This window comes from Lepus europaeus, chromosome 16, assembly GCF_033115175.1.
Source record: "Lepus europaeus isolate LE1 chromosome 16, mLepTim1.pri, whole genome shotgun sequence".
NCBI classification, from domain to species: Eukaryota; Metazoa; Chordata; class Mammalia; order Lagomorpha; family Leporidae; genus Lepus; species Lepus europaeus.
Genome location: NC_084842.1, coordinates 89,160,291 through 89,174,133, shown reverse-complemented (window position 1 = coordinate 89,174,133; position 13,843 = coordinate 89,160,291). Strand labels below are relative to the sequence as shown.

At 68.3% G+C, this 13,843-nt stretch overlaps 1 protein-coding gene across 1 annotated transcript in view; it reads left to right on the top strand.

Annotated features, from left to right (window-relative positions):
• The window catches only part of ACOX3 (acyl-CoA oxidase 3, pristanoyl), a 42,705-nt gene that overhangs the window by 234 nt on the left and 28,628 nt on the right, over positions 1-13,843 (top strand). The window contains exons 2-5 of the mRNA XM_062213284.1: positions 4,692-4,847; positions 12,489-12,722; positions 13,173-13,247; positions 13,396-13,485. Of these exons, the coding sequence (XP_062069268.1) occupies positions 4,704-4,847; positions 12,489-12,722; positions 13,173-13,247; positions 13,396-13,485 (543 nt within the window). The 5' untranslated portion in view covers positions 4,692-4,703. The remainder of the gene's footprint in view (positions 1-4,691; positions 4,848-12,488; positions 12,723-13,172; positions 13,248-13,395; positions 13,486-13,843) is intronic.

The window sequence follows — 13,843 nt, the reverse complement described above, 5'->3', positions numbered from 1 at the left end:
GGCGCCGCCTGCGCCCGAGGGGGGCACTGGGCACCTGGCTGCTGGCCGGCCGGGTGGGGTCTGGTGTCGGGGCCTCCCGGGACAGTGGCGGGAGCCTGACCACCCCCGGGCCAGCTCCGGTGTGGTGCCCGGCCGCCGCCTGCACGGCCACCCTGCTCGGGCCGCTGCCCTCGCTCGTCCCGGGGTCGCGGGGTTTGGGGTGCGCGCTGTCCGGAGCAGGCGCGTGACCCTGGGGAGTCTTTCACCCCAGAGGCGCTGGTCTCCCTGCCGGTCGTGGGCACCCGGGCTTGTGGAGCCCCCGTAGCCGTGTGTGCCCTCGGCTGCACCGGGCGCTCGCGGTCGCTGTGCCGGAGTTCATGGGGCAGAAAGGAGTTAAACGGCGCCGTGGGTGCGAGGCTGGCGGCCCGGACAGGCTGGGGCGGCCGGGCCTGCGTTCAGTGTCCCGCAGCGCCAAGCGCGCCCCTGGGCCTGGACTGGATGGTGGGGGGAGGGGGTGGCAGGCCACGTGCGGACAAATCCAGGAAGACACGGGGCTTGCTCTGGGATTACTCTGTTTTAGTTTTGAGAGGCAGAGAGAGCTTGCGTCCACTGGTTCACTGCCCGAGTGCCTGCGGCTGCTGGGCCCGGCCGGGCGGAGCTGGGGGGGGGGGGGAACCTCAGTCCAGGCTGGCTTGCTTTCTCTCTTTCTTTCTCAGACCCCAGAGTGGGAGAATTTTTTTTTTAAGATTTAATTTTTTATTTGAAAGACAGAGTTAGAGACAGAGGTCCTCTATCTGCTGGTTCACGCTCCAAATAACCACAACGGCTGGAGCTGGGCCAGGCCGAAGCCAGGAGCCAGGAGCTTCCTCCAGGTCTCCCATGTGGGTGCAGGGGCCCAAGGGCTTGGGCCATCCTCCACTGCTTTCCCAGGCCACAGCAGAGCTGGGTTGGTCTGCGCTGGCAGGAAGCGAGTCAGGAGCCGGAGCCAGGAGTCATAGCCCGGCACCCTGGTGTGCAGCACGGGGTGTGGGGGTGTCTCCACCCCGAGCCACGCCGGCCGCGCCCCTGTCCGAGGTCCTCAGCGCCCGGCTCTGCCCGGGCTCTGCCTTGTCCTTTGAAGGCTGCTTTCCCGATGAGTGATCCACCCTGCAGCCGAAGGTCAGGGCTTGTGCCACCGCCGCGCCAGTGCGTGTGCATCGCCCGAAGGGGGCCGGGACCCTGGCCGCGGCCCCGGCACGAGCGACTCATCCGAAATCCTGCGCACGCGTGGCTTTCAGACACGCGCGGAAGCTGCGGCCCACCTCTCCGTGCCGGTTCCGGAGCCCACCCGCGGGGTCGTCTGTGCTCCGTGCCTTCCTCCCCGGCCTGGGCGCGCGGGCCGGGTCCCCTGGATGTCGGGGTGGTGCTGTTGTGGCGCTCCCTCCGGTTTTCAGTTCTCTGGAGCGAGCGCATCGCAGGAGCCCGCCAGCTGTTTTCCTGAATGACTGAGCGCCGCGCTGGCCCCGGCCCGGCCCCGCCCTGGCCCCGCCCTCGGCCCGCCCCCGCCTCTGCCACGCCTCTGCTCGGTCCCGCCCTCCACCCGCCAAGGCCCCGCCCCAGCTCCAGCCCCGCCCTCGGCCCACTCCCCGCCTCTGCCACGCCCTCGGCCCGCCCCGCCTCTGCTCGGTCCCGCCCTCCACCCGCCAAGGCCCCGCCCTCGGCCCGCCACGCCCCGGCCACGCCTCTGCTCGGTCCCGCCCTCCACCCGCCAAGGCCCCGCCCCAGCCCCGCCCCCGACTCCGGCCCCGCCCCAGCCCCGCCTCGGCTGTACCTTCTTGCTGGGCGGGAGGCGGTGCCCCATGGTGGTCTCAGTTTGCCTTTCCCTCTTTTTTTCCTTTTTTTCTATTATTATTTGCGAGAGGGAGAGCGCCCACCCGCAGGTTCACTCTCCGAGTACCCACGAGGCCCAGGGCGAGGCCACGTCAGTCCAGCCAGGTCTCCCCGTGGCTGCAGGGCCGAAGCCCTCCTCGGGTGCGAGCCGGCCGGAAGCCGGAGTAGGGAGCCCAGCTGGGCCTCGGGCGGGCGCAGGGGTCCCCAGCCCCAGCCGGGCTGCGGCGCCACTCCGGGGCCTGCTCCGAGTCGTCTTTGCGTGGGCTGCTGGGCCGTCTGCGCGTCTTGGGCGAGCGCGCCGTTCGGTCCTTTGCCGGTTCTATCGCCGGGCTGTCCTCTTACGGGCGTAAAAGGCGTTCAGGGTGCTGAGATCCAGCCTCGTGGACTTCCCGGGTTGCCTGTCGGGCTCTCGCTGTCCTAACAAGGCTCCGGTCAGCTGGGTGACGGAGTGCGAATGCTGGCACCTGCCGGCCGGCCACGCTAACCTATCCAGCGGTGTTTCAGTGGATTCCTAGGGCTCCACCGCCCACCTGGCCGTCAGCCAACGGAGAAGCAGACGGGGCAATGCGCTTCCTCCTGCCGCTGTGCCCCTTGTGCCCTGTGGGTGGAGGTGGTGAGAGCAGGCGTCCTTGTCCTGGTTCTAATCTTGGGGGAAATACAGCCTTTCACCCCGACGAATGGTAGCTGCCTTGTGTGTGTGTGCATGTGTGAGCACAGCTCTCCTGTGTGCGTGTACGTGTGTGTGTGTGTGTTAAGATCTATTTATTTATATGAAATTCAGAGTTAGAGAGAGAGAGGGCTTCCATCCACTGGCTCACTCCCCACAGGGCTGCAAGGGCCAGAGCTGGGCCAGGATGAATCCAGGCACCAGGGGCTTCTTCCGGGTCTCACACATGAGTGGCAGGGGCCCATGGACGTGGGCCATCTTCTGTTGCTTTCCTAGGCACATTAACAGGGAGCTGGGTCAGAAGTGGAGCAGTCGGGACTTGAACCTGTGTCTATATGGAATGCCGGTGCTGCAGGCCGCAGCTTAACCTGCTGTGCCACAGTGCCGGCCCCGGGATTATTATTTAACTTTTTATTTATTTGAGAGGCAGTGCGATAGACAGAGACGCAGAGAGAGCTGCCATCCCATGGTCACACTCTGAGCGCCCACACAACAGCCGTGGGGTGGAAGCCGTCCATCAGGAACTGGACGCAGGTGTCCCGTGTGGGTGGCAGGAATCTGACTGCTTGAGCCGTCTCCCTGCTAAGCAGGGCACATGCTGGGGGGAAGCTGGGATCGGGGCACAGCCAGGGCTCCGACCAGGCGCTCCGGTGTGGGCTGTGCGCGTCCCGGGGGTGGCGGCACTGCTGGGGCTTTTGGGTGCCAGGATCCCCGCGGTCCTGGTGAGGGTGTGTGCCGTGCAGGACGCCCTGCCTGGCCCCGGGATCTGCCCGCCGTCGTCAGCCCTTCTTCCTAGGCGCGCTGGGCTCAGAGCTCGGGACGCCAGGCACCCGGCACAGGCCCCAGCGGTCCTGGCACACAGTCCGTTCTGCTGGTGCTGGATTCACTACAGCCTGGCCGAGCATGTCTGGGGCCCAGCCAGCCTTTTGCCTCCGGGAAGGGTTTCCTTCCTTGTGCTGGCTTGTTGTGAGCGTGTGAGTGATGCTGTTCTCCAGGTGTTTGGGGGAGCCCTCGGGAGCCTCTGCTGCTTCTCTGTGGGTCGTTCTTCATGGCTCACCCAAGCCCTCCCGCCCTCTGGGGACTGTTGGGATTTTCGGCTGCCTTGGGTCTGTTTTGGGAGGCTGCGGCATCCTGGCAACTTGGCTGGTTGCTGGCACTCCGCGGCCCGGGGCAGTCCCTCTAGCCCTTGGCGTTCCCTTAGCGTGGGCAGCAGTGTCCCCTCCGATGCCTGCTGGGGCCGTGTGTCTTCTCTGGTTTCCCGCGGTCGGCCACTGCCGGATCGCCAGCTCTGCCGGTCTCAGAGCCGCCTTTCATTCCCGGTTTCTCTGCTCTTTTCTGCATGGCTCTCCCTTGCCGAATCGCTCGTTATTCTTGCCTTCTGCTGTAGGCGGGGCCTCTGCTCCCGTCTCCGTCTCCAGTGTCGTGACGGGGACAGGCGCTGCTGGGGGAGGGCGGGGGCGGCCGCTCCTGCTCCCGCACTTTGCTTGCGAGACTGGGAGGGCGGTGAGGGGGCAGTGGTCAACTGCTGCCCCTGGGTCTTCTGGAGTGAAGCTGGGGTCCGCACTGGGGCTCGGCCCCCCGGGCTCCCGTGGGCCTGGGGTCGCAGGCCACTGCTGTCAGGTGTCCTGGCGAGCCCGCACACCTGGACGGTTCCGGGACAGTTCTGTGGTGGGAGCCTGCGCTTTGGCTGGCGGAGACCAAGGCGAAAGCTGCGGCCGGTCGCCCGTGACTGCTGGGCTGGGCGCTGTGGCCAGGGCGGCCCGGCCCGCGCGGGCTGGACCCCAGAGCAGAAGCTCCGTGGGCCCTGGGTTTGGTTTCTCAGGTGCTGTGGGCAAGGCCGTGGCAGTGCGGGACAAGCCTCCCACGCCCCGGGACCCACGAGCCCGGGCTTGCCGCTGCCGTTTGCCTCAGCGCCCCGGCCGCAGCCCCGGACGGCCCTCGCCTCGCCCGTCCCCTGGCCAGCCTGTGTTCCGGAGTGGAGGGGGGCTCGCCTCACCTGGCCTTTGCAGAGCAGGTGCCGGCCCCCTGGCCGAGGCTCTTGGAACTCCGCGGTCCTCCCGGAGCGAGGGCCCGTTTTCCTCGCACTGTGACACGGCGCTGGGCGTGCAGGGGTCCGCTGGGCGGCGGGCGGGACGGGATGGGGTGGACTCCCTGACCGGGCTGTGTGCTCTTGCAGGTCGGCCGCGCGATGGCGCCCACGGTGGAAGCCGGCGCCGAGGCTTTGCTGCCCGCCCCGCCCCGGGGGCCCCTCCACGAGTACCGGGCCCGGGCGTCCTTTAACTGGAGGCAGCTGGCGCTGTTCTGGGACGGCGAGGACATGCTGCGTTTCAAGGTGAGCGCCGGGGTGCAGGCTGCCCGGGGGTCCCCAGCAGGGGCCTCCTCTCTGACCCGCCAGGAGTGCAGGCATGAGCTCCCCAGCCCTCCCCCCAGGAGCCATCCTCATCTGTCTGGGGGTCCCTGGGGGCTCTCGCCAGCTTTGCACAACTGTGACAAAATGTCCGCGGCTGCCGACTTCAGGGAGGGAAGGCTCAGACAGACACAGTGACCGCCGTCGGCTGGGCCCCTGGCCATGGCCTCCTGCTGTGTGGTGCAGACTGGGCTCAGGTCTCATGGGTGAGAAGGGGAGTGTGTGTGTCCATGTGGCCGCGCAGGGAGCCACCAGGGCGCGGTCACATGGGGAGCGTGTGTGTGTCCATGTGGCCGCACAGGGAGCCACCAGGGCGCGGTCACACGGGGAGCGTGTGTGTGTCCATGTGGCCGTGCAGGGAGCCACCAGGGCGCGGTCACACGGGGAGCGCGTGTGTGTCCATGTGGCCGTGCAGGGAGCCACCAGGGCGCGGTCACACGGGGAGCGTGTATGTGTCCATGTGGCGCGCAGGGAGCCACCGAAGTACAGTCACACGGGGAGCGTGTGTGTGTCCATGTGGCGCGCAGGGAGCCACCAGGACGTGGTCACACGGGGAGCGTGTGTGTGTCCATGTGGCCGCGCAGGGAGCCACCAGGACGCGGTCACACGGGGAGCGTGTGTGTGTCCATGTGGCCGCGCAGGGAGCCACCAGGACGCGGTCACACGGGGAGCGTGTGTGTGTCCATGTGGCCGCGCAGGGAGCCACCAGGACGCGGTCACACGGGGAGCGTGTGTGTGTCCATGTGGCACGCAGGGAGCCACCGGGACGCGGTCACACGGGGAGCGTGTGTGTGTCCATGTGGCCGCGCAGGGAGCCACCGGGGCGCGGTCACACGGGGAGCGTGTGTGTGTCCATGTGGCGCGCAGGGAGCCACCAGGGCGTGGTCACACGGGGAGCATGTGTGTGTCCATGTGGCGCGCAGGGAGCCACCAGGGTGCAGTCACACGGGGAGCGTGTGTGTGTCCATGTGGCGCGCAGGGAGCCACCAGGACGTGGTCACACGGGGAGCGTGTGTGTGTCCATGTGGCCGCGCAGGGAGCCACCAGGGCGTGGTCACACGGGGAGCGTGTGTGTGTCCATGTGGCGCACAGGGAGCCACCAGGACCTGGTCACACGGGGAGCGTGTGTGTGTCCATGTGGCCGCGCAGGGAGCCACCAGGACGTGGTCACACGGGGAGCGCGTGTGTGTCCATGTGGCGCGCAGGGAGCCACCAGGATGCGGTCACACGGGGAGCGTGTGTGTGTCCATGTTGCGCGCAGGGAGCCACCAGGGCGCGGTCACACGGGGAGCGTGTGTGTGTCCATGTGGCGCGCAGGGAGCCACCAGGACGCGGTCACACGGGGAGCGTGTGTGTGTCCATGTGGCGCGCAGGGAGCCACCAGGGCGCGGTCACACGGGGAGCGTGTGTGTGTCCATGTGGCGCGCAGGGAGCCACCAGGACGCGGTCACACGGGGAGCGTGTGTGTGTCCATGTGGCGCGCAGGGAGCCACCAGGGTGCAGTCACACGGGGAGCGTGTGTGTGTCCATGTGGCCGTGCAGGGAGCCACCAGGACGCGGTCATTCGGGGAGCGTGTGTGTGTCCATGTGGCGCGCAGGGAGCCACCAGGACGCGGTCACACGGGGAGCGTGTGTGTGTCCATGTGGCGCGCAGGGAGCCACCAGGGTGCAGTCACACGGGGAGCGTGTGTGTGTCCATGTGGTGCGCAGGGAGCCACCAGGACGCGGTCACACGGGGAGCGTGTGTGTATCCATGTGGCGCGCAGGGAGCCACCAGGGCGTGGTCACACGGGGAGCGCGTGTGTGTCCATGTGGCCGTGCAGGGAGCCACCAGGACGCGGTCACACGGGGAGCGTGTGTGTGTCCATGTGGTGGGCAGGGAGCCACCAGGTTGGAGTCACACAGGGAGCGTGTGTGTGTCCATGTGGCCGTGCAGGGAGCCACCAGGACGCGGTCACACGGGGAGCGTGTGTGTGTCCATGTGGTGGGCAGGGAGCCACCAGGGCACGGTCACAGCCCCCACCCTGATGCCCCGGGCCAGTCCAGCCTCTCTGAACCCCGTAACCTTTGTAGTACCACGAACGTAAGGCCCTGGGGCTCTAACCCGAGTGTGTGGGAGAAGGTTCACCTCTGAACCTCGCGTCCGTGCACACGATGGCCTGTCCCCAACCGTTCCGAAGTCAGAACTCGGTCCAGCTTTCACTGAAGTCCAAGTCTCCTCCCTCCGGCTCAGAGCCCTTCCAGATCCAAGCCAGCAGGGCGGGCGGGCGGGCAGTGGGTGCTCATCTCCTTTCCAGGGGCCAGAGAGCGAGATAGGAGGAGCGGGCATCCTGAAGTGCACGCCCAGCCATCCCCTGTCTTGGGCAGGCCTGGCCTTGCACCCCATCAAATACTGCTGGGGGGGGGGCTCTGCAGTGACTCCGCCCTGTGACAGGACTCTCCCTGGGCCCCCTCTGAGGTCTTCCCTGGGCCCCCCCGAGACAGGGCTCTCCTTGGCCCCCCTGAGACAGGTCTCTCCCTGCCCCCCCCCCCCGAGACAGGTCTCTCCCTGGGCCCCCTCTGAGACAGGTCTCTCCCTGGCCCCCTCTGAGACAGGGCTCTCCCTGGGCCCCCTGAGACAGGACTCTCCCTGGCCCCCCTGAGACAGGGCTCTCCCTGGCCCCCTCTGAGACAGGTCTCTCCCTGGGCCCCCTCTGAGACAGGTCTCTCCCTGGGCCCCCGAGACAGGTCTCTCCCTGGCCCCCTCTGAGACAGGTCTCTCCCTGGGCCCCTCTGAGACAGGTCTCTCCCTGGGCCCCTCTGAGACAGGTCTCTCCCTGGGCCCCTCTGAGACAGGTCTCTCCCTGGGCCCCTCTGAGACAGGTCTCTCCCTGGCCCCCCCCGAGACAGGTCTCTCCCTGGGCCCCCCCGAGACAGGGCTCTCCCTGGCCCCTCTGAGACAGGTCTCTCCCTGGCCCCCCCGAGACAGGTCTCTCCCTGGCCCCCCGAGACAGGTCTCTCCCTGGGCCCCCTGAGACAGGTCTCTCCCTGGCCCCCCCGAGACAGGTCTCTCCCTGGGCCCCCTCTGAGACAGGTCTCTCCCTGGGCCCCTCTGAGACAGGTCTCTCCCTGGGCCCCTCTGAGACAGGTCTCTCCCTGGGCCCCTCTGAGACAGGTCTCTCCCTGGGCCCCTCTGAGACAGGTCTCTCCCTGGGCCCCCGAGACAGGGCTCTCCCTGGCCCCCCGAGACAGGGCTCTCCCTGGCCCCCCGAGACAGGGCTCTCCCTGGCCCCCCGAGACAGGGCTCTCCCTGGGCCCCCGAGACAGGGCTCTCCCTGGCCCCCCGAGACAGTGCTCTCCCTGGCCCCCCGAGACAGGGCTCTCCCTGGGCCCCCGAGACAGGGCTCTCCCTGGCCCCCCGAGACAGGGCTCTCCCTGGGCCCCCTGGGCTCCCTCTGAGGCTTTCCCTGGAGGGCGTTTCACGTTGCTGGCAGTGGTACAGCCACGGCCCCGTCCAGGGCCACGGCCATGCTGGGTTTGCTCCAAATCCTTGAGTGTGCGGGAGATGAGCGTGCGAAGCAGCGCCTAGAGACAGGATTCGTTTAAAGGGGCCGTGCGCCCTCAGACCTGAGTGCGGGAAAGAGTAACGACTGCCCCCCAGAGTTCGGGTGCCAGCCCCTCCCCCCAGCAATTGCTCTTGGAGCGCCACTGTGCCTCCCGAGCGGGGCCCTAACTGAACACACAGTTTGCGGGGGCTATGGCGTCCCCGCGAGTCATACGCACGGCCATCCTGGGGCCTCCTGCACGAAGGGAGCAGGCTGAGGACGTGGTGGGGGGTGGGCGTGCCAGCCTGCAGCCCTGTTAGATTGGCGGGGAGGGGTGGGGTCTGGGTGGTGCAGGGCCGCAGGGCACTGCCAGCAGGCTCCTGGCTCCCTGGCCGCCCACATCAGCACCTCCGCCTCTCTGGGGTCCCCACGTGGCTCCCCGTGCAGCCAGCCTGCTGGCCTCCCAGGCTCTCCTCTGAAATCAGGGGACACTGCACCGACCCCCCCCCCCCCCGGCACGCAGCACCCTGAGGGCCTGCAGAGCCAGCCTCACCACGACACAGGCCTGCTGCCCACACGGCGGCCCCGGGTGCCTCACGGCTGAGCCCAGGGAGCGAAGCCAAGGCAGCCATGGGCACCCTGGGGCTCCACGCACCAGGCCTGCCTGCCAGGAAGCCTCGGCCGTGCCTCCAGGCCTCTGTTCCTGGTGCCTGGCACGCGGCCCCTGTTGGTCTGCCAGAACCCCTGCGGCGACCTGTGTCCCGAAAAGGCTCTCTCCTCGCTCGCCCCCCTTCCGGCCTGCTCCAGCCTGCTCCCGATTCTCACTGTAAACGTGGGCCTCCCGGCTGGTCGCACCTCCACCGCGGTCCTGCCCGGACACGGTTCACCTCCAAGCGCCCGCCAGGCCTCAGGATGGGCACAGAACCACGTGCGGCGTGGGTGGGTGGGTGGGTCCCTCCCGCAGCCTGGGCTTCACTGGCCCCCACTTCCCGACCCCTCCGCCTGTTTCCCGTAAGGTGCGGTTGTGACCACCACCCACTCCCGCCCCCACTGCTCGGCGGCAGTCGGCTGCGTGTCACCACAGTGAAGCACCTGTGGCCACTGGCGTCGCGAGGGGGAGGGGCTCCCTGAGCTCTCAGACTAGTCTGGTGACGGCGTCCTGCCGGTGGAGTCGGGGGCACAGGGCGTCACACAGCAGGGGACGGAGCGTGCTCGTGCCCTGTCCAGGGGGCCTCCCATGAGCCTGCGGGTCTAATCACAGAGAGCTTCAGAGAGGCCGTGTGTGAGACTCCCCACCAGAGGGTCCGGCAGCCCCGGGTGAAGACCTGTCGCGTCCCAGGGTCTCGTCTTAGGTCCTTAGTGGAGCTCAGCTCGTGAGGTGGGGGGGCCCAGCGTGGCCATGCCTGGGGGGGACGTGGTGGGCACGGCTGTGCCTGGAGTGGACGTGGTGGGCACGGCTGGGCCTGGGGTGGACGTGGTGGGCACGGCTGGGCCTGGGGGGGACGTGGTGAACACAGCTGTGCCTGGGGTGGACGTGGTGGGCACGGCTGGGCCTGGGGGGGACGTGGTGGGCACAGCTGGGCCTGGGGGGGACGTGGTGGGCACCACAGCTGTGCCTGGGGTGGACGTGGTGGGCACGGCTGGGCCTGGGGGGGACGTGGTGGGCACAGCTGGGCCTGGGTGGATGTGGTGGGCACGGCTGTGCCTGGGGTGGATGTGGTGGGCACGGCTGGGCCTGGGTGGACGTGGTGGGCACGGCTGGGCCTGGGGTGGACGTGGTGGGCACGGCTGGGCCTGGGGGGGAACGTGGTGGGCACAGCTGGGCCTGGGGGGGACGTGGTGGGCACGGCTGTGTTTGGGTTGATGTGGTGGGCACCACAGCTGTGCCTGGGGTGGACGTGGTAGGCATGGCTGTGCCTGGGGGGAACATGGTGGGTGCCATGGCTGTGCCTAGGGTGAGCATGGTGGGCTCGGCTGTGCCTTGGGGGGACATGGTGGGCACAGCTGGGCCTGGGTGGATGTGGTGGGCACGGCTGGGCCTGGGGTGGACGTGGTGGGCACGGCTGGGCCTGGGGGGGACGTGGTGAACACAGCTGTGCCTGGGGTGGACGTGGTAGGCACAGCTGGGCCTGGGGTGGACGTGGTGGGCACGGCTGGGCCTGGGGTGGATGTGGTGGGCACGGCTGGGCCTGGGGGGGAACGTGGTGGGCACAGCTGTGCCTGGGGGGGACGTGGTGGGCACAGCTGGGCCTGGGTGGATGTGGTGGGCACGGCTGGGCCTGGGGGGGAACGTGGTGGGCACCACAGCTGTGCCTGGGGTGGACGTGGTAGGCATGCTGTGCCTGGGGGGAACACGGTGGGTGCCATGGCTGTGCCTAGGGTGAGCATGGTGGGCTCGGCTGTGCCTTGGGGGGACATGGTGGGCACAGCTGGGCCTGGGAGGGATGTGGTGGGCACGGCTGGGCCTGGGGTGGACGTGGTGGGCACGGCTGGGCCTGGGGGGGACGTGGTGAACACAGCTGTGCCTGGGGTGGATGTGGTGGGCACGGCTGTGCCTGGGGTGGACGTGGTGGGCACGGCTGGGCCTGGGGGGGACGTGGTGGGCACGGCTGGGCCTGGGTGGATGTGGTGGGCACAGCTGGGCCTGGGGGGGAACGTGGTGGGCACCACAGCTGTGTCTGGGGTGGACGTGGTAGGCATGCTGTGCCTGGGGGGAACACGGTGGGTGCCATGGCTGTGCCTGGGTGGACATGATGGGCACGGCTGTGCCTGGGGTGGACATGGTGGGCACGGCTGGGCCTGGGTGGATGTGGTGGGCACAGCTGGGCCTGTGGGGGGAACGTGGTGGGCACCACAGCTGTGCCTGGGGTGGACGTGGTAGGCACGGCTGGGCCTGGGGGGGACGTGGTAGGTGCCGTGGCTGTGCCTGGGTGGACATGATGGGCACGGCTGTGCCTGGGGTGGACATGGTGGGCATGGCTGGGCCTGGGGGAGACATGGTGAACACGGCTGTGCCTGGGGTGGACGTGGTGGGCATGGCTGTGCCTGGGGGGGACGTGGTGGGCACAGCTGGGCCTGGGTGGATGTGGTGGGCACCACAGCTGTGCCTGGGGTGGACGTGGTGGGTGCCACGCGCCAGCCCCTGCTCTCACCATCACGACCCCCACTGCAGGCCGTGGCTTCTGTTTTTCACCCCGATCGCCGAATCCTTGTGCTAGATACAGAGCCACGTGGTTTTCGGCGGCCTCGAGCCTGGATCCCAGAAAGTCACACGCAGTCCACCCCTCGACACAGGCCAGAGCCCACCTGTGCCGCTGCCCAGGAAGCGAGCAGGCCCTACGGCTGCCCAGCCAGAGCGGAGCACGCACTGCTGGTCTCCGCCTTTGGATCAGACTCGGCCTTGCCTCCCGCGGGGAGCCTGGGAACGGAGCGAGAGCCCCCACAGGGAGCCCAGGAACAGAGCCAGAGCCCCTCCCTGCTCTCGGCTCCATGCACCTGTGACAAAGGCCCCCTCCCCGCAGCCGAGTCGGTGATTGGCTTCCTGTGTGCCCGGCGGGCCGACCCGGCTCTGGGGTTCTGCACGCACTCCTCCAGCTCATTTGGGGGTTGTACAGCAGGAGGCGGACGGTGCTGCAAGATACGGAAGGGGACAGGGCCCGGGTCCCTGGTGTGTAATGGGGGGCACTTGGGGACAAAGGCGTGGCCCTGGGCGGCTGAGGGCTGGGGGTCAGCGTGCACCTGCCCCTGGTCATGGAACAACAGCACTGCCGAGAGCCATCCAGGTGACAGTGGCAGGCTCTCTTCCCTGACCGCACCCTACCCGGGTCACCTGGAGGGCAGGTGCTGGCCACAGTGGTCTCTGCGAGGGGGCTCCCCCTGATGGCCTAGTCCCATTCCCCCCAAGGCCCTACTTCCAGATGCATCACTGGCTTCGGTTCCCACCCCCGGGCGCGCAGGTGAGGCCGTGAGTCTCGGCAGCCCACGGCCTCCGGAGCCGCGTCCCCGGCCCGGGAGTCAGCGGCTCCGCCTCCTGCGTTTTCAGAAATCCGTCTTCTCCGCCCTGGAGGGGGACCCGCTGTTTGCCCGCAGCCCCGGAGCCGCCCTGCCCTTGGAGCGGTACCGGGAGCTCACCTTCCTGCGCTGCAAGCGGGTCTTCGAGTACAACTTCCTGGGCGCCGAGGACCTGCTGCAGAGCCCCCTGAAGGTGCTGGCGCTGGTCCACTGCCTGGGCATGTACGACTGGTCCCTGGCCGCCAAGTGCCTGCTGCACCTGCTGGTGAGTGCGGCGGGGTGCGGCACGGTCTGGGAGACGTCACGCGTCTGCCACTCGTTTGTTTAAAATACGCACGGCCTGTGAGCTCCGGGTGGGAAGTCCGATTTCCCAGCTGTCTGTGCGGGTTTGCACCTCACACACGTGCCAGGCAAGGCCGCTCCCAGCACAGACATCCAACGTCACGGGGCAGCGGGGCGGGAGGCAGGTCACCGTTCCCCGCCCTCCTTGGTGCCCCTGCTGCGTGCGTGGTCTCGTGGGTGCTGGGCTCTGTCCTTGGCCTCCTCTCCCGGCTCCCGGCCACGCCCCCAGGATTCTGAAGGCATCCTGAGTCCCAGGAGACTCGGTGGAACGTAAGCTGCTGGGATAGGACCCGGGCTTCCCAGGGTGGGGACGCGAGCGCGTGGCGGGCTCCGGGCCCCTCCCGACCTGCTCACGGACCTGTGATGGCTGCAGATTTTCGGGTCAGCGGTCTACAACTCTGGTTCAGAACGACACTTCAAGTACCTTCAGCAGATCTTCAGCATGGAGGTGAGCTCAGCGCCCGGGCGTGTGGAGGACTCGGCCGCTCACGCTGGCTCTGCGGTCAGGCCCAGCCACGGCCGCACCGCGGGGTGGTCTGCGGTCCCAGCACCACAGAGGGCCCCTCGACTCACGCTGTCTGTGCTTCGGCGTTTAGATTTTTGGATGTTTCGCTCTGACAGAATTGAGCCACGGGAGCAACACCAAGGCCATCCGCACGACGGCCCACTATGACCCCGCCACCCAGGTGCGTGGGGCGGGGCTGCAGCGGGCGCCACGCGAGGAGTAGGAGCTGCTCTCGCCACGTGCGCTGACAAAACACACGCGAGCCGCCTCACGCGGGGTTAGCAGACGGGGGCTTGAGAGGCAGGACCCAGGCCGCCGTCAGCCCTGCCGAGGGACCGACCAGGCCCGGGCACGTGCGGCAGGGAGGCCACGGCTGTGGAGCCTGCTGCTTTTCTCGGGGGCCAGCCTCCCGGTGTGGGGTCCGCGAGCAGTTCTGGCCACCCTGGTGATGCCGCCTCCTCCTCCTACTTTGTTTGTTTGTTTGTTTTAAAAGATTTATTTATTTATTTGAAAAGCAGAGTTACAGAGAGGCAGAGAGA